The sequence below is a fragment of the Cydia splendana genome, chromosome 4, assembly GCF_910591565.1.
Source record: "Cydia splendana chromosome 4, ilCydSple1.2, whole genome shotgun sequence".
Lineage (NCBI taxonomy): Eukaryota > Metazoa > Arthropoda > Insecta > Lepidoptera > Tortricidae > Cydia > Cydia splendana.
The window spans coordinates 1,492,079-1,516,368 of NC_085963.1; the positions used below are offsets into that span (position 1 = coordinate 1,492,079).

Sequence of the window (24,290 nt, forward strand, 5' to 3'; positions counted from 1 at the left end):
TTTTACAATATTTATACGCTCGATTTATGCGATACTCATTTGTTTCAATGTTTGTTACATTACACAACCATTATCGTTAAGTCTTGCGTAACAATACATTGTTTTGTGTTATTTTATGATGTGATGCTTATAATATGAATGGATATTCATATTACCAATGCGTAATGCGTTTGTTTGTTACATTACACAATCATTATCGTTAGGTAAGTCTTGCGTAACAATATATTGTTTTGTGTTGTTTTATGATGTGATGCTTATAATATGAATGGATATTCATATTACCAATGCGTAATGCGTTTGTTTGTTACATTACACAATCATTATCGTTAAGTCTTGGTAACAATATATTGTTTTGTGTTATTTTATGATGTGATGCTTATAATATGAATGGATATTCATATTACCAATGCGTAATGCGTTTGTTTGTTACATTACACAATCATTATCGTTAAGTCTTGCGTAACAATATATTATTATGTGTTATTTTATGATGTGATGCTTATAATATGAATGGATATTTACGCATAGATACGCAATGGTCGATGAGATTGTGTACTTCTATGCGCCTGTTCTTACTATGCTCATGGAAAAACTGGAGGATATTATAGGATGATATGGAGTAATACGAATGATGGCGAATCGGTGATAGAGCTTGCTTGGATGGAGACATATGACAGAAAAATAGTCCCGCTCCTTACCTCAACAGGAGCGTATTCGCCCTGATCATTCAGCTCATGTATCTCGACCCAGAGCTCTATCTTCCTCGTCAGCTCCGCCCAGCGGTCAGCCAACGAGCGCGCTTTGGCCAGCTGTTGTTGTTCCACCTCCCAGTTGCCGCGGCCGCGGCTGAAGCCGGCCGAGCGGTGGCCCCACACCTCGATGGAGAGGGCGCCCTCTGTGAATAAACGTTTTAAGGTTAAACGCGAATTGCTCGATGTAGACGGTTCCAAGTGATTTTTGAGTTCTTATGAATAAGATCGCCAAGTTTGTAATTTAAAATAATAAGATATAGTTTCAGTTTTTATATTTTAGGTTTTTTGTTTTTGTTTTAAGAGTTGTATCTATTCATTGTCAATCCTTGCGTTGTTTCGCGTAGATTTGAATTATTCAATTATATATTACCTCATGTTGGTATTTAAAACAGTTAGCTACTCACTCTTTCAATAAATAATAATTAACTATCATGAATATTTTTTACAGCCACTTCATAAACTTTATCATATGGCGCAGTCGGCAGGATGTAAATCTGCTTCTTAAAGGAAATTTGATTTTCGTAAGTTCAATCAATTCGTAAATTTTATAACAGGTATATATAAGTTCCAGTCCGTTAGTACGAACCTGCGCAATGCTCAATGAACTCCTCAGTCAAAGTCAGCGTGTGGTCTTGCTCGTGGTCGAAGTGCACGTTGGGCGCGGCGGCGGCGCGCGGCGACGCGGGGGCGAGGGGGAGGGGCGCGGCGTCGCCCACGTGCGGCGCCACCACCACCGCCTCGCCGAGGAGCGAGTACTGGCAGAACACGAAGTGGGAGAGAGAGGGGGGCAGCCCCGTCGCCTGCTTGATGGCTACGCGGATTGTCACCTGAGATAGACGTATCAAGTTAAGGCGAGGTAACCTCTTAGAAACGTAATTTTAATGCCATTTTATTAAGAAACGGCAAAGATTAAACACGTCAAAAAAATATATGTTGTTTTTGAGACCTTTATGTAAGTACGTCGGGTACTCGTTACATAATTGGACAAACTTCGCTCGATAGAAAAAAAATCCAAACCTACCCTTATTTTCTACCTTAAAACTCATTTCATTTCAATATTATACTACTTGATGTATTGAAAATCACATCAAAATAAACGTCTGTAATGATGTAATGTCCGTCGGGTTTAATATTGTTAATTTCGTAACACATATAAGTCATATAACTATAAACTAAAAATTTACGAATTCACGGCACCATTTACTCGCGCCCCCGCTGCCAGCTCGCCGCTCAGTCCCGAGCGGGACGCGTTGGAGGTCGGACGCTTGCCAATTTTTGAAGCGCTCCATATTACGATTGGTTGATAGTACCTACAGTTTTTCATGGTATAACTCTAGATTATAAACTCCAGTGGTATAACTCAGTTCTGCAGCTTTTGCAGTGAGCAAAACTCGTTAGCTAACCGTGTGAAACCAACTCGATCAGTATATTTTCATAACTGCCATAGCATTATGTCATAAGACAGAAGGAGCAACCGTTCAGATACTATTGTAACATTGACACGACCGAATAGTTACTAGAGTCAGACCAAGAATAGTCTGCAGCGGATTTGATAGCCCACAGTGCAAGTGTTATTTTAAACGTCAAACTTCTATGAAATTATGACGTATAAATGACACTTGCACTACGTGGGCTATCAAATCCGCTACAGACTTTTTTTGGTCCGACTCTAGAGTTAAACTAAGATCTCTAGAGTTAAATAAGATAAGTCTGCAGCGATTTTGATAGCCCACGCAGTGCAAGTGTTATTTATACGTCATAATTTCATAGAAGTTTGACGTTTAAAATAACACTGGCACTGCGTGGGCTATCAAATCCGCTGTAGACTTTTCTTCGTCTAACTCTAAATACCATTTTACCATTTTTGTTCTGCAGAAGAGGGCTATTTGAACAATATATAAAATGAACCATAGAGACTCACTTAGAGATAAATTTAATTAAATTGACATAGAGTCGCACCAAGAAAAGTCTGCAGCGGATTTGATAGCCCACGCAGTGTAAGTGTTATTTATACGTCATAGTTTCATAGAAGTTTGACGTTTAAAATGACACTTGCACTGCGTGGGCTATCAAAATCGCTGCAAACTTTTCACGGTCTAACTCTAATAACAGCGCACTGTCAATACATTTATTAGAATATTCTGTATATAGGTATATAAAAATATTGTAAATTTTAGGAAAACTTGTGACATTCATAATATCGATACCTTTGGGTTCAATTGGCGTAAAGGATATTTTGGCGAAAATGAGTTATATATACAGTTTTATTCAGAATTCCAAGCGCTTTCGTTCTGCATAGTTAAAATTTCGATAAATCTTAAAAAGTTGCCTTTACGACCCAATTTTTTACTACGATTTTGCAAAAACACCTTAGCTCAGGGACCGTAAATGACCAGTTATGAATTACATATTAAAAGATGTTATCGTAAAGGTTACCGCTAAATATAAATATTGTTGTAAATTACTCACATGTCTTTTGTCGTCCTTTAAGCCCTTCATTTGTCTTGATGATTTTTCATATCGTATGGTCGATGGTCATAAAGGATATATTTTAGAATTGATATTATTTTACTTGCCCTTTACAACCCGCCCTAAAAATGATTTTACCATAAGTATATGAAGCGAACTAGGTTGTACAGGACTTTTCTAATATTTGTGTCTTTTACTACCACAAATTAGTTTCTAAACTCTAAATTTAAAACAAATAGCATGGACGTAGCGGTGTATATATCATATAAAAAGTTTCCTGGGATCTTTATTACTATAATGTACCTAATGTTTGTCCTTAAATTTGAAAGCATTTACGCTAAGAGTTTTTTCCGCAGTTATCTTTATTCATGAGCGTAAAGGTCTATAATACCAAATTATTAAATACTTTTATGGGTCCTTTATTACTAAAATGTAATGTTTGCCCTTTAACTTAGAAACCTCAGCTCAGGTTTTTTCAGCAACTATCGTTATTTTACTCGCAGTGGAATCTCTTATAGTCCTGCGACAACATACTAGCCTGTGCATAATACACTCTGTACCTTTCTGCATTTTTTGTTGATGAGGAGAACAAGACAGGTGTATCAGCGACTGCCCATCGCCTCGCTATCCCGATTCGCATCGGAGATGCAGCTTGACCGGGCGCAGGGTTATGTTATGCCTGTTATTATTCGTCCCTGATCAGTGGAAGTGGTTGTTTGTGTGTAATTTCATTATTTCTGGCATTGCATAAGCTCGGCTACAATATCTCGTTGATATAAAAAAAAAACTTCGTTTCAAGCACTTTAGAAAGTTTGAAATGTATCTGGACGAAGAAGTAATTAATATTTAATGACCAAATCGGTTTAAATTAATTCGTTTACTTAAAAGAAGATACTCGAAAGTAAGTTACGCAGACGTTAGCGAATATTTCAGTGTCAAAGTCGTGGTAAGGCTATTGAATAAAAATACTAGTTCTAAAAAGCTTTCACATACATCTTATACAAGAATATCCATTAATACAAAAAAAAATGAAAATTGAACGACTGTTCCAATTGAATATTATTATGATTTAAATTTCATCGAACTGAATAAATGCTATAGGTAGGACCTTGGGCCTTAGGAGGATATGAGATTATTAAAGACTGTGTTTGACAACTTATAGGACGATCGACAGCAGCATATTTTATCAATGGTATCGATATTATCTAACTTTTGTTTTACAATGTGGTTAATCTATCTAAATGAAACCACACTTGAAGACTAGTTAAATCTCTCAGGTTACATAAACATACATAGATAGCTACGAGTACATTCATACTAACAAACTTCAATAAAATATTGTCTGAATGATAGACAATATTATGTCCACTATACAATAAAACAATATAACAATTAATATTAGCCTATTTTTAACATTACTTTTAAATCGATCATTTAGGAATAGGAAATCGTACGCAAAGTAGTTATTGAACACTCGCTTATCTCGGCAGTCCAGTGTAATGTTGCACGCGCCCGGTCAAGACAAGACTGAAGATACCTTTGGGTTCGATTGGCGTAAAGGACAAAATGCTACTTTTCAGGAGACGCGAATAACTGCGATGTTTTGTTTAATATTGATATATATTTTTTTATTTATCGACCTATATTTTTGATGTGTATTGGAAAAGTATTCAAAATGTTAGTCTCTTTAACCTAAATTAGCGTCATATCTATAAATTCAATACGAAAGAAGTTAATGTCCTTTAAAATTGGTCAAAAACACTATGAATGTCCTTTACGACCATGACATTTTTGATAATTTAGTGTGTCTTGTTTAGTAGGGGGTCGTAAGTGACATACTCAGACTTTTTTATTCTAAATTCGGGGTGTATTCGTTACCAACTACGGTACACATCGACTACCGTAGGCTCAAAGGGTTGAACGGACAATACGCGATTTTTAGGAGAGCCAAAATAACGGTTTTGTTTTGAGAAAAAAAATCATACCTTTTTGTTTGTTTGAATAAACGGATGTCTGTATATGGCTTATTCTTAACTTTTTGAGCTCTTATGAACTGATTGCTTGAACTTATAATACAATGCTTATTTACGAAAATAGCATGTCCGTTACGCCAAATAACACGACTGTTTTTAAGAAGGGCGTCCCTTAAGCCTCTTTTTTATGGTTGTTTTATTAGAAAAAGGGCGTAATGTAGTTACAAAAAATTTTAGCCACAAAACATTTTTTTTTTTATTTGTTTATATTACTTCAACAGAATCACTGCTGTAGGACAGGACTGCTGTCATCTATATATATTTATATGTATATCAAAACAATTTATAACAATTACTTTTATCTTTTTTTTTATACTATGTAATTTATAACTGGTCATTTACGCCCCCTGAGTTAAGATGTTTTTTCCAAAATCATGGTAAAATATTGGCAACATTTAAAGAGATATTGAAATTTTTACTATACAGAACGAAAGCGCTTGGAATTCTGAATAAAACTGTATATATAACTCATTTTCGCCAAAATGTCCTTTACGCCAATTGAACCCAAAAGTATCGATTTCTAAAGCTTATTATATCACACAAGACTACATGAATGATAAAACAACGTTGAATAAACTGTGATTAGAAATGATTCATTATTTATTTTACTGTGGAATACTCTAGTATTGTATACCTACATATAATTATCTATACTTACCACCATTGTAAATTTCATTAAATACTCATCAAAATACGAATTAGCCTATAATCAATTTCAATTTTATTTATTTCGTCAATATATAAATATTATTCAATATAAATTTCCGGAAAAAAATTCGGAACTAACAAACCAGAATACGGATGGCGACAGAATAAGGAAGTAGACGTGTTGCGCGGGAATCGAGCGGCGGGGCGCGCGGGGTGCCCCCCTGCCTATTCTATCGCTGCGTCTGCTTCACCCCCTTGAAAACGTAAAACTCGAGTATAAGAGCGCCTTAAAACAATAACTTTCAACGCTAATTTCGACATCGTACACCTCTAAAGGGGCTCTAATAGTTGTCAAGCGGACCCGACTCCCATGAGCCGTGGCAAAATCGGGATAGCGCGAGCAACAAGAATACACCTCTAAAGGCGAGCAACAAGAATACAATCGTCCGGCGAACTGGTAATCTGTGGGCCGATTACCAGTTCACCGGACTATGTCAGCCTGTCAGTTGATCGGAACTGTCAACTTTTGCGTTTAACTGACAGGCTGATATCGTCCGGCGAACTGGTAATCTATGGGCCCCTTTAAAAGCATTTAGGCACGCTACACATCAGGAAACATGTCATCGGCTACGTAGCTCTAGCTAGAATATTAGTTTGCAGTGAACGAGCTAACAAAAAAGGACTGATTGTACATAATTCCTGGTCTTCATAAGAAGGGAGCAAATATAAAGAAAATGCATGAGACCCTATTTTCTGTATGTGCTTATAACATATAAAAAAAATTCCTCGATTTCTTCAGGATCCCATCATCGGATCCTGACATGGTGACAATGAGATCAACAGCAAACGATTAAACGATCCTTTAAAAAAATATTTTGATAATTAGTCCAAACGTTTCAAAAAATAGGAGCATAATTAAATTAAAAAATCTATAAGTAAAGTTAACCAAACTTACCTGTTGAGTGGCAGGATCCGAGGGGTCGTCATCATCTCTCATGTCTCCCGAACTATCTGAAGCTGCCTCGCATATTCTGTCTTGTGGGAACTGTCCCGCTACTCTGCTGATTTCCACCTAAAAACAAAACACTTGTTATAATAAATAACAATAAAAATATTGTTATAAATAGTGTAGGATCAGCATGAAATAGGTTATAAATCCTATATCATAACTTTACAAAAATGGTCAGTGGTACCGGTGTCAGAACATCAAAATTTAGAGGACATTATTTTCTTCTAATAAACTGTCTCAAAATACAGATGTAGTGCATAATTAATTTTCCATAGTATTTTCACGGAAACTAACGAACATGTCTTGCTATTTCAGTCAGTCTCGGTACAAAAAGTACTGAGGTTGACTGAAGCAGCATGAAGCATGACAAATACGAACGTTTCCGAGAAAATACGATGGAAAACAACTACTTATGCATTACATCTGTATGGCAATTATGTCATATGTAGCTCGAACGTAAAAGGCAAACAACTCTCATACAGAATTTTTACATTACTCTCGCGCCATCAAATGGTATGTGTGCATGTTTGCCTACATGTAGTCTGCCCGCGACTTCTCCGTGCTGGCTGATAATGGGCGTGTGATAATCGAGTGTGACATCATGGAACAGCCCCTCCAGAAACACTTTGGCGACGCCGATCAGGTTGTACCTATTTCTCACGTATTTCACGCTCTTATAACGTAGAATGTATGCTTGTTTGCCTACCTGCAGTCTGCCCGCGACCTCTCCCTGCTGGCTGATGATGGGCGTGTGATAGTCGAGTGTGACATCATGGAACAGCGCCTCCAGAAACACGTTGGCGACACCGATCAGGTTATGATTTTCCTGCGACTCGTAGAATGGGTCGATGGCTTTTTCGGCTGGAGGCTGTAAGTAAAAAAGTGTAAATAAGCGTTTATGTTGTTGTAAATCGAAGAATTAAGGCATCTATTTTGTGTTTTTTTTTATTATTCACAAACTAGAAACCAATCAAATCAAATGGGTAGATTAATGAAAATTTTACGTGGTTTGTTAGAATTTCTTCAGGCGCGAACGAGTCATTTCGCGAGGAAAATGCGCGAAGCAATTTAGTATGTCTAGACATGCCTCACCCCAGGCTAGGTCATGTATGTCTCCAGACATGCCTCGGACAAGGTATGTCTACAGACTAAGCAGCTACGCGCCACATTTTCCCCGTGAGCTGGAACGTGACTCTAAATGGAACCGTCTATTGAGTATTGCATCTATTTTGCCTTCTATCTTAAAGTATGAGAAATATTTAAGGTTATGCTGTAACTAACCTCATCCCCGTCGCTCTGCAGTCGCCGCCACTCATCATACATTTCCCTCATATCCACCAGTTTGTTGTCCAGCTTCTCCATGGACCACACCTGTCCGCCACGCCCAGGCCGTTTCACCATGATGGCCGGTTCTGAGACGAATGCGCCGCGCTGAAACGAAAGTATGAAATCAATGTGACGTATTTTTATGGAACTTCAGTCAGTCTGTCAGCCTTCATCTAATTTTACGAAAGGCGAGAAGCATTTTACGAAAATAAGTGTTTTAAAAAATAACAAGCCAATTCATAATATCTTTCCTCAGCGAGGAAGTTTGCCTCTGTGCAATATGTCGGCCTTGAGCCGAGGGAACGTTCGAACGTGTCATAAAGAGATACATAGAGATGTACAAGTAATCAAGGTCTGACCTTCCTGTTAGGCTTAGGACTCAAGTTCTACGGCGGTATTTGCAAGGTGACGCTATACCGCATGTTTCTCTTCATCTCCTCAGCGAGGAAGTTAGAGCGTTGGCGCGCAGTATGTAAGCGTCGGTGCGTGTAATATCTCTATGTACAAGTAAAGACTTGCCTTTCTATTAGGACTCAGGTTCTGCGGCGGTATCTGCAGGGTGACACTAAACCTCGTGTTCCTCCTCATCTCCTCGGCGAGGAAGTTGGCCTCCTGCACGAGCGCGTTGGCGCGCAGTATGTCCGCCTTGAGGCGGCCGAGCGAGCGCCGGAACGTGTCGTCGCGCTCCGCGGCCCAGCGCTCCACGCGCGCGGCCGTGGTCGGGGTGCAGGCCGCCATTTTGCCTGAACACAAAGCATTGGAATTTCACAAGGTGAAATATACGATATTTTACCAAGTACCATTCCTTCGATATTGATCATACAGTGAATGTAGGTAGTAAAAACGAAAAAAAGAGGATTACCTATATGCTATCAAAAATTAAAAAATAATAATTAAATTCTTACCAAGTTTGAGCGGATCGTATGAATACGGTGGGTACGGCGTGGTCGGGGACAGTATGTTTCTTAGCTGCTGAAATTGTCGCTCGTACTCTTGCCTTTGTTTCTCTAATGCCACTGTAAAAATAAATATATAAATAAATATTATAGGACATTTCTTACACAAATTGACTAAGCCCCACGGTAAGCTCAAGAAGGCTTGTGTTATGGGTACTCAGACAACGATATATATAATATATAAATACTTAAATACATAGAAAACAACCATGACTCAGGAACAAATATCTGTATCATCATACAAATAAATGCCCTTAATTCGAACCTGGGACCATCGGCTTCATAGGCAGGGTACCCACTAGGCCAGACCGGTCGTCAAAAGAAACAAAAACTGAATTATTTAAGTAAAAATTCTTTATTACACAAAAAAGTTCCTGGTAGATACTTTTGTATACTGGCAATCTGTTGATAGGGTTTTATCTAATGGAACTTTATTGCATGTACAAATTGTACAAATCACGCACTAATGCTTAAATTTTCATTTTAATTCACGATCAATTCCACACATTTTTCAAATGAATTCACTTGTATGCAAATATATTAAGAGCGACTGTTTTTTTCTTTAATATACGTTACGACCAGACTCACGAGTTTAGTAAAGTTATTAAGAAAATTCCAATAATACCTTGTTTATCCTCCTCATGTTGCTTCTCGAGCCGCGATATGGCGGTCTGTATGGGGTCGTTGCTCAGCTCATTCAGCATAATTTCGTCCCGTGCGAAGTTGTAATCGATAGGCTGTGCTGGAGTTTGAGGTTCGGAGGCCGCCGCTGAAATTATAATAACATTTATATATCTGTAATTGGTAAATGAGTCTACATATTTACGTTCTATTTTGTCTTTTCTGTTCCCAAGCGTTCAACATGTTGGTTTTTAGCCAATATAAGTTACAGACAGAAATTAGGTGGTTTAGTTGTTCGTTGGTGAGGGCAGAAATTAAGTCACACCAGAAATGTTATTTAAGGAAGCGGATCTTGGCCCGATAATGGGTCATTTGTAGAATCTATTGTACATTTATGTGGGACGACATGCCAATGGTTTTAGTTAATATACGATATGTATACCTAAAGTAAGACATGAAATGGAAAGGTGTCATTTTCGTGCATAGATTTAGATTTATTTATTTCATAATGGCAGTTGACTTGATCCGACTGGCTCCATGTTGGCTCCAACTGGGTCCATGTTGGCTCCGCCTAGCTCCATGTTAACGCCTTCTTTTAGTATGAGGCATTGGCGGATTTGGATTCACATTACTCACTTGTAGTCTTTGGACAGTTGACTCTGAAGAAGTGATGGTTCCCCCACAGTATTCTATCCGCGTGTCCTAATCTCACTCTAGAAACCACAGGGGTCCCGTTGACGAAGCATCGCGCGGCCCCGACGGGTTCCATATTAAGGCCTCCCCCCTCTAAGATCAGTTGGCAGTGGTGGGGCTGGATGCCGAGGCCGGAGAGTTGGATGTCGGCTGAGCTGTCGGCGCCGACCATTGTTCGGTCCTGCAGGTAAGTGGAAGATTAGTCATCAAATATTCAAGTGAACTAGTAAAAGGTTAAAAGAAAAAGACTCGAGTGTTTTACCATTTTCTTTATTTCTAAGCGACCTGCTGATAAAATATAAAAAAACAGGCCATGCATGTCGGGCCATGCTCAGTGTAGGGTTCCGTAGTTACCCGTCTGTCAAAATAGACTATATGCCAAAACTCAAAAACAGGTATACCGATTAGGTTTGCTATATTTTTCCTTGAAAGTCTTTACTAAGCTATGTTTTCACGATTTTTTTCATATTTTTTGGACCTATGGTTCAAAAGTTAGGGGAACTAAAGGGTAAAACACAACTTTTTTTCTTTCAGATCGATTATTGAAAGGTATTAGGATTTCCTCTGTATTTACCTTTAGATAATACACCAGAAGCTCATTGAGCGACGGATCAGCGTTCAAGTTGACGAGATAGTACTTGTTCTTTTCCACTTGAATGCCACTCGCCTGCACACTGATACCCATCTTCTCCAGGGCGTGCTGGCGCTCGCTTTGTACTCGGCCTGTAAAACAAACGATGATGTTATGTTATGACATGATAATTGTGTTTATCAAAAGTATTTTAGATTGCCATTAGACACAACAACAGCCGTCTATAGACGTGAAACTGTCAGCGTTATTTCTAATTTGGGAAACAACTCCCATTTTTTCCCAATGTGAGATACTTCACTCGTTCACCATTCGTTTCATTCGCCTTTCTCCAAGTTGCGAAACCTAGTACCCATTTGGGGAAATTTGTATCAATTTTATTATTCGTAAGACATAGAAGAGGGCAGCAGGCTATGACTTTTTTAGGGTTCCGTACCCAAAAGGTAAAACGGGACCCTATTACTAAGACTTCGCTGTCCGTCCGTCCGTCCGTCCGTCCGTCCGTCCGTCTGTCTGTCACCAGGCTGTATCTCACGAATCGTGATAGTACTAGACAGTTGAAATTTTTACAAATGATGTATTTCTGTTGCCGCTGTAACAACAAATACTAAAAACAGAATAAAATAAAGATTTAAGTGGGGCTCCCATACAACAAACGTGATTTTTGACCGAAGTTAAGCAACGTCGGGCGGGGTCAGTACTTGGATGGGTGACCGTTTTTTTTTTTGCTGTTTTTTGCATTATGGTACGGAACCCTTCGTGCGCGAGTCCGACTCGCACTTGCCCAGTTTTTTTTTGTAGCTGTGGTTGAAGCCAAAGGGAATATTTTGATCAAGATCCAGTCTCTAAATAAAGATTCAAGTAGACAAATAAAGATTCCGTACCAGTTTCAACTAGCTTCTCCTCCCATGTCCTGGACATTTCCTTCATCAGGTGTTCGCTCTGCGCCAGCTGTTCGTGCACGTCCTCACCCACCGGCGAACCCTGGAAGAACATGTCATTGATAAATTCACGGAGAATTACCACAATAAAATATCAAGTGTCTTTGACAATGAGCCTGGAAGGATGGAGAAAGGTTTCATGGTTTTCCGATATTCATTTAGCCTAGGATCTACGAGTAACTAGGTTGATAATTTTGCAGACGCTCAATCTCTTATGCTTGAAAAGATGATGAAACCTTTTTGTCTGCTCTTACATAATCCATACATTTAATTCTTCGTTGTCAACCGCGTCGTAGACTATTCTCTTCTCTCGGTGTACACCGTGACGCACCAACAACATCTCTTCGTAGTCTTAACTTAACTGAATATACTTAACTGTTCTGTTAACTTACGGGGGCATGTTTAAGCATCTCCTTAAGAGCCTCCACCTCCTGTCTGAGCTCTAATGATTCTGGCGTTAGGATCTTCGTTGACCACGGCATGGTTGACGTTTATCTTCGCTCGATCCACGTAGCGAAGTATCTCTTTGTACTTTACTAACAGCTTAAATATTTCAAAATATGTAGATAATATTCACGTACCGTGGCATATTTAAGCATCTCCTTAAGAGCCTCCACCTCCTGTCTGAGCTCTCTAATGATCCTGGCGTTAGGATCTTCGTTGACAACAGCGTGGTTGACGATCCTCTTCGCTCGGTCCGCGTAGCGAAGGGTCGATAATGTTTCTTCGTAATTGTCTGCTGCTGGTGAAATTGTTGCCACCTGGAAATTAGGGAGAAAAATGTTATTTGACACATAAGGAAGTGGGTAAGTAGGTACATACTTTTGCTGTGATCGAATACGTCACTAAGAAATGGGAGGGGCGCGAGAGTAGAATGGTGAAAAATGGAGAAACACGGCTGTGAAGTCTGTTCGGAAAGAGAAGAGTCGGGGATTCGAGTCCCATACATTCCACGACTCTTCTCTTTCCGCACAGACTCTAATCTACTTTTGACTGCATTTAATTTAAGTACCTATTGTGCAAAGCCGGTGGCTACATATTTTTATGTCCACTTTCAGAAACTCTTTAATGTTTTCTTGGTTAAAGATAGTAACTAATTCAATTGTCTGAGAGCCTCGCATATTTTTTACGTAGTAATAAAACCCGCTACGACTATCGTGTTACGTGTATAGGTAAGCTACGAGCGCGTGACGTAATGTAAGCTGCACGTTCTAGCTAGTATATTGGATTTAGCGTGTAAAGAATCCGATTAGGTATTGAATAACGTTGGCGCTCTAAAAATAGCGCCAATAGATAGGATTCAGGGTTCACCTTGAACTTAAGAACTTCGACTTCTAACTTTGGGACGAGAACTAAAATAACGTGACATTTTGTTCAATCCTTTTATAGTTGTTGTCCAATAGTTGGTAACTTATTTAGCGACGAAAAAAAAATCCTTTCTTGGCAAAATCACTAAAGTGGCAAGTCTTGTTTGAGATGTTATATAAAATTCGTGTTTGTACGGGACACACGTCTTTTTGTTATTTCTTTTCATAATTTTGACTTACTTACATTTTTTTTTTCAATCATAATACTCAAAAAATATTTTTCTAAAATTTTTTGTAACGTCCATTACGATAGTCATAAAAAAATATATAAAAACGGTGTCAACTTAACGGCATGGAACTCGGGTACACAACAGTAGTTGTTTTTCTTATAATGATTGAAAAAAGCGTGATTTCAAAAAGAAATAATACTTTCTTAAAAAAAATAGTAAACCAAATGTTTCGTGAAATGGGCCAGATAATGCCGTGGGATGCTCCAATTATTTCCAATACTAGAATATGAAGTCAATATTCTTACCATAACAGTTTTGCTGTTGCCTCCAAGATTATCTTTTAACAGCCAAGTGAGCACGGAGTCTCTGTAGGGCACGAACTTGTCCTTATTGGGCTTGCCCGACGACTGGTCCGCTAACTTCGATATGACCAGGCCGAGCGTCGTTAGGGATCTGAAAACAGAAATATGACGTTTTACTGCCAAGACCCAAAGGTGTCTGGGGATATTTGACTTGGTCCAATCACTAAGCTCGAATTGTAACTGACGTTTGAAGTTAGATTGACGAGCCTTGTAACTGACATTTATAGACTGGTAGACGAATCGACTAGCGCCTTTTCCTCCCTAATTTCATCAGTAACATCATAATTTCAGGTAACCAAGGCTCGTGCAATACACATCACTTACTTGTAAATATTAGACCCTTATTCCTTCAACCTAACCCCAACCGCTCCCATCTTCACCGCCCGCTCCGACCCAGCCAAGTCCACCAGCGACAATCGTGCCACTTTTTCCCCAGTAACTCCAGTCGCAGCGTCGCAAAGCGTCTACGTCAATACCCCGCTGAATACAGCTTGTGAGCGAGATGATTCACTGTTCACGTTTTACAAGAAATACTTACTTGTTAATATTAGATCCTTCCTTCAACCTATCGCCAACCGCTCCCGTCTTCACCGCCCGCTCCGACCCCGCCAAGTCCACCAGCGACAATCGTGCGACTTTTTCCCCCGTAACTCCAGTCGCGGCATCACACAACGTCTGAGTTAGTACGACGCTGAATACGGCGTGTGAGCGAGATGACTCGCTGTTCATGTTTGTGGCTGCGACTGTTCGGGACTTGTTTCCTTCGGTCATGAGGTTGTCGATGTCCTGAAAAGAAAGGTAACGATTAATCGGTGATACTTAGCATCAGAAACACGAAACCTTCCAAAACTAGAATGAAAGATGTAAGAAATGGTTACTAAGAACCACGGAAAACAACAGATGGCCGCCGTAAAAACAGATCAAAAAGACGAATTCTACTCGGAATTGTGGGTAATAACAAGCGACAGGACCAAAAACAAAAAAACAAGTGATAGCTTTGCTTTGCCCAGCGGTGGGACACTAAAATATGCTGATAATGTTTTAGGTACTTATACCAGATGTACGAGTATACTCTACATACCCTACCATTTTGCATGGAAACTATCATGAGAACCAATCTTATCTTAGTAAACGTTTTTTTAATATTCGATCAGGTACAAAAGGTTAGGTACCTTTAATTCTAATTAATATTCAGTCTAAAACGCTAAATTCACTTTCATCCCTCGCCAAAAAGCTATACTTAGAAAGTAAACCAACCAATTAGAAACTCAATCCGTTGAAAAATGGGTAACATTTAACGCGTCCTTGAGATTAATTACTCTGAGAAAACAAATTACGAGAGAGAATTTAACGACACAATTCCAAATTAACATTGAATTTTACGCACAATTTTCGTGTAAGTATCACACATATACCTTTAGTCTAAATAACACACATATACCTATTGCAATGTAAAAATTTAAAAGCATTGGCAACTTCAGTTTTTCTCCTCTAAAAAACGTTCTCAATGCAAACACTCCTGGTATCGTAAAAAATCCGCACGAAAAAAGTCCAGCACCTTTTCCTGAAAGCATTGTATCTCGGAATACCTACACAATACACACAAAATAAGCAATTCCATTACGTAGAAGTAAATTAGATCGGCGAGTGAAATTTCGATTCGGCATAATATATATATCTGCTCATTTACATATCTGGATTCGGAGAACGGTAGAATATGATAATAAATATACATATCAGTACGTTGCGATGTAATACGGGGACGAGTTAATATACGCTGTGGCTAAAAAATAACTGCATTCCTGTTGATAGGGAGGTTTTGGGATTATATAGAGCAACTTTTACTATGGAACCAACCCCGAAATCGCCAAAAAAAAAACCCTCCCATAGAAAATGAGCCAGCCGAAATGCATGAAAAAGCGAATTTTTTTTTCGCGTTACGGGGTTGGTCCCATAGTAAAAGTTGCTCAGTATAATAGACTGCTAAAAAGACAGTCGTTGATTAGTTTCATTTGGTGTACATATTACCTATATTGCGCTTTGTCGTGAATGCAATGTGTGAAATTAGGAGGTCTTTATTAAGAGGCTTTTAATTTACGTTCTATTGTTGTGCAAAACCGTCCCTACAACTTATTTTTTCAATCATCGGTCTTTGCATGTCTGGTTAAGAGTTTTGCGGGACGTATGTGCGAAACAGGTACCATTACGGTACCATTACCTAGTAAGATATAAAGTATATTATCAGTAACAACTAAGCGTACCTAATCGTAGACTTTCTACACAGCTCCGCCTGACAGACTACACTGCTCCTATATGGCCAGCAATAGGAATAGTTAAAAGTTTCAGACTGGGTCATGCTGCGGGCTGCGGGTATTATCTAAGCTCGCAAACACTTTGTCCTCGGTATGTGCTATTGGTGCTATTCTGTTTCTAGAACAGCGTGAAGGTTTTAGTCGAATTACTCGTTACATTAAACGATACCTAACAAGCATTAGATCGATTTTTCGCCCCCGAAAACCCCCATACAGCAAATTTCATCGAAGTCGTTAGAGCCGTTTCCGAGATCCCCGCCGAAATATATAAATAAATATACAAGAATTGCTCGTTTAAAGGTAGGTATAAGATATGACAATTTATTCTTCTGCTATATTTCTCGACAGCGTGATTCGGTAAGACGGAAAAGCGCCATCTAACGAGCAATTCGTACACTTTAAATAAATCTTATCCTAGATTTTTTTATAGCACAAGTGCAAAAAAGAAAAACAACATTATCTAAATCTGTTCTGGCTAAAATCATTATCAAAAACGTAGACCAGATTTTCATTTATCCCGCTATAATTCATTCTTGATATAATTAGGTAAGAAAGCAACGTTGAAGGAAGTAATTACTAGGAGCACTAATGAAGGCAGCGACAAAATGAAGATTTATCTCCGGGGACTTTGATTCCAGGGTTATTTATTTAAAGAGTAATGAGCAAGGCTTTCTTTAAAAAACGGACTGTCTCAGTTCATATCGTTTAATATCTTAAGATTGTTGTAGATTATTTTAACAAAACGGGACTTATATGCGTATCGGATTTTAATAACAAGCCACGATTTAAATCTGGATCAGATCTATAAATGATATAGATCTTATTCGTGTAAAGAAATCAAAAACCAGCTCTTCTATGTGTCTGGTCACCAGTGACGAATTAAAATGTTTAATTTGGGGCTCCGTCAAATATATCGCCTTCGAAAAGTGTTACGTCACCAAAAAAGTTAGAGAACCGCTGCCATAGGGCATTTCCTAGCAACTGTACAGCCTGGCAAAAAAGAGTAGAAATTAAAAAGTTGCAACACTGTAGTGTCGTCCCGTTCTCTTATATAAATTTATTTGAAAGAGACGACGAAAGGAACTTTTTTGGTGACCGATCCGATATCGGATCGGAAAATGTGGAAACGCTCTCACGATGTCAATAAAATCGTGCACAAAATCCAATAGAATTTCGTCGTGAACTCTTGTTTGTAATTCGCGTTGTTTTCGTGTAATTAATCTCAAGGACGAATTAGATGTCTCCGTTAGTAATTAGTTTCTCTCTGCGTTTGTCATTTAATTTCTTACTCGAGTGACGTCGAGAGACGTGTACGGAGCATTTAAATTGTGTTTCTACATTCGAACCAAGCTGTTTCTATATCTATAACTAATTGCTTACATACCTAGTTAAATCAAACGCGACGTATGTAATGTAATTTTTAATGTACAGTCACCTGCAATAATATGTTACTCTTCGAAGACTCTGGCTCTGCAGATAAGATCGTGTCAGATATTTGTGCGGCCTTCGAAGAGTAACATATTATTGCAGATGACGTACAGTGTACTTTGTAGGTATACCTCAAAAATATGAAACGCAGTAGAAAAAATATAATAGGAGTAAAACATTATTAGGTAGGGTTACTTAGTGATATGTTTCTTGTCTTTGTCCTTGATTTAAGTATAAATTTACACGTATTTTTTTGTTACCTACACTCATTTTTGTACAATCTATTCTAATTTAAGATTTTAAGCATAGTTTCTTATTACTACACCTTATATAACAAAGTACCCCGCCGCGTCTGTCTGTTTGTGTGTATGTTCGCGATAAACTCAAAAACTACTAAACGGGTTTTCATGCAGTTTTTACCTGTCAATAGAGAGATGAATTGTAACCCGTGCGAAGCCGGGGCGGGTCGTTAGTTTCCTATGAATTCAAATCTTATTCGGAAGACAGTCATTTTCTTATCTCAGGGGTGCACCAGAGAGTGGATCAGCTAGTACTCTAAACACGCAAATTAAAAATTGCTTACTCCAGACTCCAGAGCACACAGTCGCTGTGGCCGAAATCGGTCTGGAGCATCATCATCATCAATTAACGAAAATCAATTTCCAATTCATCAATATACAATTCAGAGCCAAAATCAAAGAGAATAAAAGATTATTTAAAATAAGGAAGCCATCTAAGAATTCGCGCTAATGAATAAAACGGCACTTGTTCTCCTTATCCTTGAATTAACATAATCTGTGAAAGCGCCATTTATCTTAATAAAGGTATCGAACCTTATTTCAATTCACTAAAGGTCGTATATCGCATAACGGTTTCACAAACACTACCTTTTTGCAATAACATTTGGAAAACTCATATCAGGTATTGAATTTTAAGCTTTATCTTTTACACTTAAGGTTGTATGTGCAATGATAGGTGTTTGGGAAAGTAAGAGCTTTTCCAGACGATTGGTCGAAATGGATCGGCATAAGCCAAATCCATCGTCTGAAAGGTATTCTAAGTACCGTATTGCGTTATTTGTAAGGTATCGTTTCTACCGTTCTGAGATGATTTGTACCTAAGAATAAGTCTGTAGCCCTAGTGAATAAGTGAATAAGGGTATAAATCTTGGGCAGCGCAGGTGTAAAAGGGTGTAAGTTCCACGTAACACTATGCCCTTTTACACCTAAGCTGCGCGAGACTTGTACCCTTTTTCACTAGGACTACAGAAGTAAAGCTTACGGTTCATTTATTTTAGCTTACAGACTTACTGAAGAATCATTACTTGTCTTTTCTTAAATGAGTTTTTATATGTATCTGATACGTATTTTACTATTTGGATATAATGTTAGTAAACTATCTGCTTATGTTATAAGAATAAATTAAAGCAAATAAAGAAGAATAAACAATAAGAATAAAGAATAATAATCATTTATTTTAGCTAATGGTTACAGAGATACCAGGGGTCTCCGAACTAGACAATGCCTGTATCGCGGGGAACCGATTACAATTCAAATATCAGAACTATATACGAATAGATTTTTAATATAAATTAAATAATACCTGCATTATATGTTCCTACTTCTGCTTTGAAAATGTAAACTTGGACATATTTTCTTATAATTTTTCTTCGTTTCTAAACACATGTAGAACTGTGCGTACTCTTAAGCATTGTAATTCTATAGCAGGGATGTTGCGGATGCAGATTTTTGGACATCCGCGGACGCGGATGTGGATATTTAATGGCTCACATCCGCGGATGCGGATGTCAAGATTAGGTACTTAAAAAACGTCGAATAATACATTTTAGCAATTTTTATTTAAAAAACCGGGCAAGTGCGAGTCGGACTCGCGCACGAAGGGTTCCGTACCATAATGAAAAAAAAAAGGAAAAAAAATGCAAAAAAATAACGGTCACCCATCCAAGTACTGACCACGCCCGACGTTGCTTAACTTTGGTCAAAAATCACGTTTGTTGTATGGCAGCCCCATTTAAATTTTTATTTTATTCTGTTTTTAGTATTTGTTGTTATAGCGGCAACAGAAATACATCATCTGTGAAAATTTCAACTGTCTAGCTATCACGGTTCGTGAGATACAGCCTGGTGACAGACAGACGGACGGACGGACGGACGGACGGACAGCGTAGTCTTAGTAATAGGGTCCCGTTTTACCTTTTGGGTACGGATCCCTAAAAAACTATACGTTTAGCATTTGAGCAAGAATATAGGTGCGTTGTATGTAATAAACAGTAACTTAACCGACTTTTCTGGATCTAGACGATTTCGTTAGGTATAGGGTAGGTAATGACGAAATTACCTAGCATTTACGCCGCCGCTAAGACGTTCCTGTACCGATAACCGACTTGTTCGACATCCGCATCCGCATTAAGCACCGCAACGATTTAATGCGGATGCGGATTTTGAAAACAATGCGGAAGTTCCGCGGTTGCGGATGCGAATATTCGCAACATCCCTCTTCTATAGAATCTTTATCGCTGCAACCTTATCTTTTCTATGCCTACGTAATATTCTCCGCTACAAACTCTTGTATAAATTCCCAGCGAATTCCGTGAATTGCGCAGATAGGAGAAGTTATAATGTCTGGAAGATTGTAATTTGTCTAATGTTCGGGAGGAAATACGTTTGTGTGGAACGGTTTATCTATTCGTTGGTGACGATTCGATTTAACGGCAGATGATGTATGACTCCCAATTTAAAGAGAGTTGAATATAACGAATGATGAATGAATGACATGACAGACTGACATTCCAGTCTCTTTATGGGCCATTTATTTGATGTTGTACAGGTACTTTTTTCTAAATGTGGGAATGTGTATATTACTTCTACTCAAAAATTAGAGCTCTTTCGATCCTAAGTAATAGAAGAAAATCCAAATCCAAAATGTATGGACATTCTGCATTTTCATACATTTTCATTTCTCCAATTCCGTTACCTGTCATAAAAAGCTTATGAAAAAGGGCAACGGAATGGAAATAAACATCTTGGGACACTTATTATAAAATAGGGTCCATTAGGAACCTTTAGGGTCGAAAGAGGGCGTAATTCTGAGTAGAAATAACATACAAAATCCCAAATTTGAAAAAAGAGTAGTGTGCATCTTTAAAAAAATGGTCTATTGTGAGCTTAATAGATTCCTGTATTCCTCACATTATAACTATCACAGCTATTTTTATTAAACTTTTTATTAGTGGCTCTGTGTCTGAATTAACAAAAATAGTTATTGTTTTACAAGGGGGCAAAGTTGTTGTTTAACCGCTCGTGCTAATATTGATACCCGAGCAAGCGAAAGATCCCAAAAAAGGAAACTGGAGCGTTGCGAGGGTCTCAAAGCACGAGGGTTAAACAAAATTTGCCCCCGAGTGAAACACAAAATTTTTCACCACACCAACCCGAAGCAAATATTAAATGTAAAATATCAAACAAAGTCAAATCCAAATGAATGTTACTAAATATTTATCATCCAAAATCATCATTTAAAAGTCAATTCTACCAGCAAACATAAGAAAACAATTCAAAATTTGCATTTGATTACTTTGCCTCACATGTGAATAAAATGCAACTTTGCTATCAGTTTTTGAAGTGCAAAGTAAGTCTTTCCGAGCTGGTGTGGTGAAAATCTATTTAATCATCGAACCTACTCACAAAGATGCATGACAATCGGCTGAGAATTATTTTGCGACCTATAGAGGCGAAAATCCAGACATATGCAAGCATTTTTGCCCAAACAGAAACGGAGACTTTCACTAATGCTCGGTCAATTAAACTTCAGTAAATCCAACTAAAGGACTATAATTGATAATAATTCGGTTCAACGCAGCACGACAACGAAAATGGGGCAGACATATTTAATTTACATTAAAACGATCGATGGCAGGAGTCCCATCGGAGGTTATTAAGTAAATTGGCCGAGAGTACATAATACCACTTTGTTATTATTGAACTATTAACTATGTAGGGTAAAAGATGAGTATTATGTTAGTTCCACTTGCCTGGAATTACTCTTCATGGAGAAAAAAGGAGATTCACAAATGAACTAAGGTCGTCGAAATAGGTACTGCCAAGGACTTTAATTGTTAGGCCATTAATGGTTTACTTTACGTTGGAGGTTTTAGGCACTTGTCCCACCAAGAGCGAGTAAGCGATTAACTATCGGCGATTTTCTCGCCCAAGAAACGAACAAAAGATTAGGATCCTGTGTTAGTAAAAGAGACACGTATATTAATAGTTCATCGCTGGCTGTTCACACCGCCGGCGAGAACACTCGCTCTACTAGTTTGTCGCCGCGATAAGATAAAACTAGCTCAGCGGTACTCGCTCGGCGATGCTCGCTTCGTAGTTAGAACTCAAGCTGCGAGTCCAATCAGTCTGCGTGTTCGGCTACGCTGCACCGCCCGAGCGAGTGACGCGAGTAATAGCCCGTCGCACTCGAACACTCGCCTATAGCCGAGCGACAAAACTATTGGAGCTAACACTCGCTTCTCGCCGCTCGCCCACTCGTTTCTAGTTTATCGTTCTACTCACTTATCGCTCGTCGTCGGCGGTGGGACAAGTGCCTTATAGTGCAAGTTTAGTAAGTACTGAACAACCAAATTAGCTTAAACCACAGAATAAATAATAGTACTAGGTACAGAAGACTCACTCTCTAACAAAACGCGTCTGTTACGATCAGGACCGATATGGCCGCTAGGTGGCGACAGCGCCACGCGCGGCTTATGGCTAGCTACCAAAATTGGTGTGGAACGGATGTACTTTTAGCTACCTGTAGCAAAGCGACGAAATCGCGGAGTGAGCCACGCCTGCTTGAACTCTAAATGGATCATCAAATTCATCAATCAAGTCCGTGGCCGTACCTAGTTGAACAATTTACTGATTTGTATGATAGAGGCAAGGCATATATTGGAAGACGACCAAGTATTGGAAAACTCAAGAGTGGAACCAAAAAAGTGAATGTTTTAACCGAAAATCGTGGAGATCTTTGGGATACCTAGATATTTGTCCAAATACTTATAATGCGATAATGTCATCGTCATCATCATCATCATAACTAAAAGAGCTTTGCTCTGATAATGTACAGTTCATAAATATTAAGATGGTGATTATGAAAAATTATGTCAACAAAAGATTGCCCATATTTTCGTCAAAAGATAAAGTACAAAATCAGTTACAATAATAGAGTTCAAGATCATACCTAACTAGATGTCGATGAGTAATCAATGATATAAGCGGTCCAAAACCGATGAAATAAGGTCGTTTTGGAGAGACCACCCATAAATGGGAGCTTGACATAAAAATAGTAAAACAACTTCTTTAGAAACTAAATTGTTGAGCGTGAAACAAATTGTTATTAACGCAGGCATAATAATAATTTGCTATTAAAATGTGAATAGTGATGTGCCGATGAGAACGTTCTCGTTTCTGAGAATTCCTTTCGAGAACGTTCTCTTATTAGCATAAATAATTTATGAACAATCTTAATTTTTTTAATGGAATGTCATATTTATTTTTGTTAAGTTTATACCTTTTGCCTCAAATAACTTGTTTGGGCAATCTGTGTTGTTTTTCTCCTAGTTTTTTTTTATCAATTAGCATTATTTTTTATATTGCTATGAATGGTGCCAAGTTGCCTTTAAGCTTCCATGGTATTTGACTTATCTCCTACACTAAGCGATTAAACAAAAGAATTCATCGCTTTTGCAACGAAAGGGTAAAACTCTCAGAGAACATTTCCGAGAAATTTCCGAGAACGTTTTCGATAGATTTCTCTGTTCTCGGGAAAATTTCTAGAACGGCACATCGCTACTGAAGAATAAATTAGATATTACAGAAAGGTGACCGAGCCTGACGTCATTCAAGATTCAAGGACAACATTTCAAGCTTCGACAAAATAACTTAGATGGGACATCCTGCTTCATTAAAGGTCCTTGGCCACCGTTAATGCTCTGAGGCATCGAGCCTTATTTAATGAAGACTTCGAAACAACCTATCTTGGAGAAAACAGCGATTTTATCGGAAATTTTCCTCTCATTTTTGCTGTTATTACATTTAACAGCGTCTATATTTCTTGTTCGAAACCTATTTGGGCTGAAATGATTGTTCAATTTGCTAAAATTAGAAACCTTTAGAACAAATTCAGATAGTTTACTTGTATAGATTTTTCTCGTTTCGATATTTTGTTATATCTTTTGTAAAATTGTTACTTGAGAATAACATTGCACTTTTCACAAAACCTGACCTAACTCACCTAACAAAGTGTGTTAGTGTCATAAATGTCATATTTTCATAGATATTTGACGTAACTGTTAAAGAAGCGCCTAACGTCCGTTAGCTCGTTGGGTGGACGACATTCGGAAGATCGCGGGGCATTTCAGGATGATAGTAGCCCAGGACCGGGATAAATTGCGTACACGAAGAGAGGCCTATGCTCACAGCATTAGGCAAAAGGATGCTAAAATGATGATGATGATTTGATGTTTACGATGACACTACCACACTTTGTCATTACAAAGTCCGCGCAGAGTTAACTTTACAAAAATTCCACAAAAAATGTGGTTT

General features: G+C 38.3%; 1 protein-coding gene across 1 annotated transcript in view; it reads right to left on the reverse strand.

Annotated features, from left to right (window-relative positions):
- LOC134789726 (kinesin-like protein KIF13A) overlaps window positions 1–24,290 on the reverse strand; it is a 262,918-nt gene that overhangs the window by 36,350 nt on the left and 202,278 nt on the right. The window contains exons 6-19 of the mRNA XM_063760358.1: window positions 14,475–14,722; window positions 13,880–14,027; window positions 12,619–12,798; window positions 11,981–12,080; window positions 11,082–11,230; window positions 10,451–10,688; window positions 9,819–9,962; window positions 9,143–9,253; window positions 8,757–8,980; window positions 8,193–8,342; window positions 7,618–7,779; window positions 6,858–6,974; window positions 1,339–1,579; window positions 699–895 (exon numbers count right to left, since the gene is read on the reverse strand). Of these exons, the coding sequence (XP_063616428.1) occupies window positions 699–895; window positions 1,339–1,579; window positions 6,858–6,974; window positions 7,618–7,779; window positions 8,193–8,342; window positions 8,757–8,980; window positions 9,143–9,253; window positions 9,819–9,962; window positions 10,451–10,688; window positions 11,082–11,230; window positions 11,981–12,080; window positions 12,619–12,798; window positions 13,880–14,027; window positions 14,475–14,722 (2,409 nt within the window). The remainder of the gene's footprint in view (window positions 1–698; window positions 896–1,338; window positions 1,580–6,857; window positions 6,975–7,617; window positions 7,780–8,192; window positions 8,343–8,756; window positions 8,981–9,142; window positions 9,254–9,818; window positions 9,963–10,450; window positions 10,689–11,081; window positions 11,231–11,980; window positions 12,081–12,618; window positions 12,799–13,879; window positions 14,028–14,474; window positions 14,723–24,290) is intronic.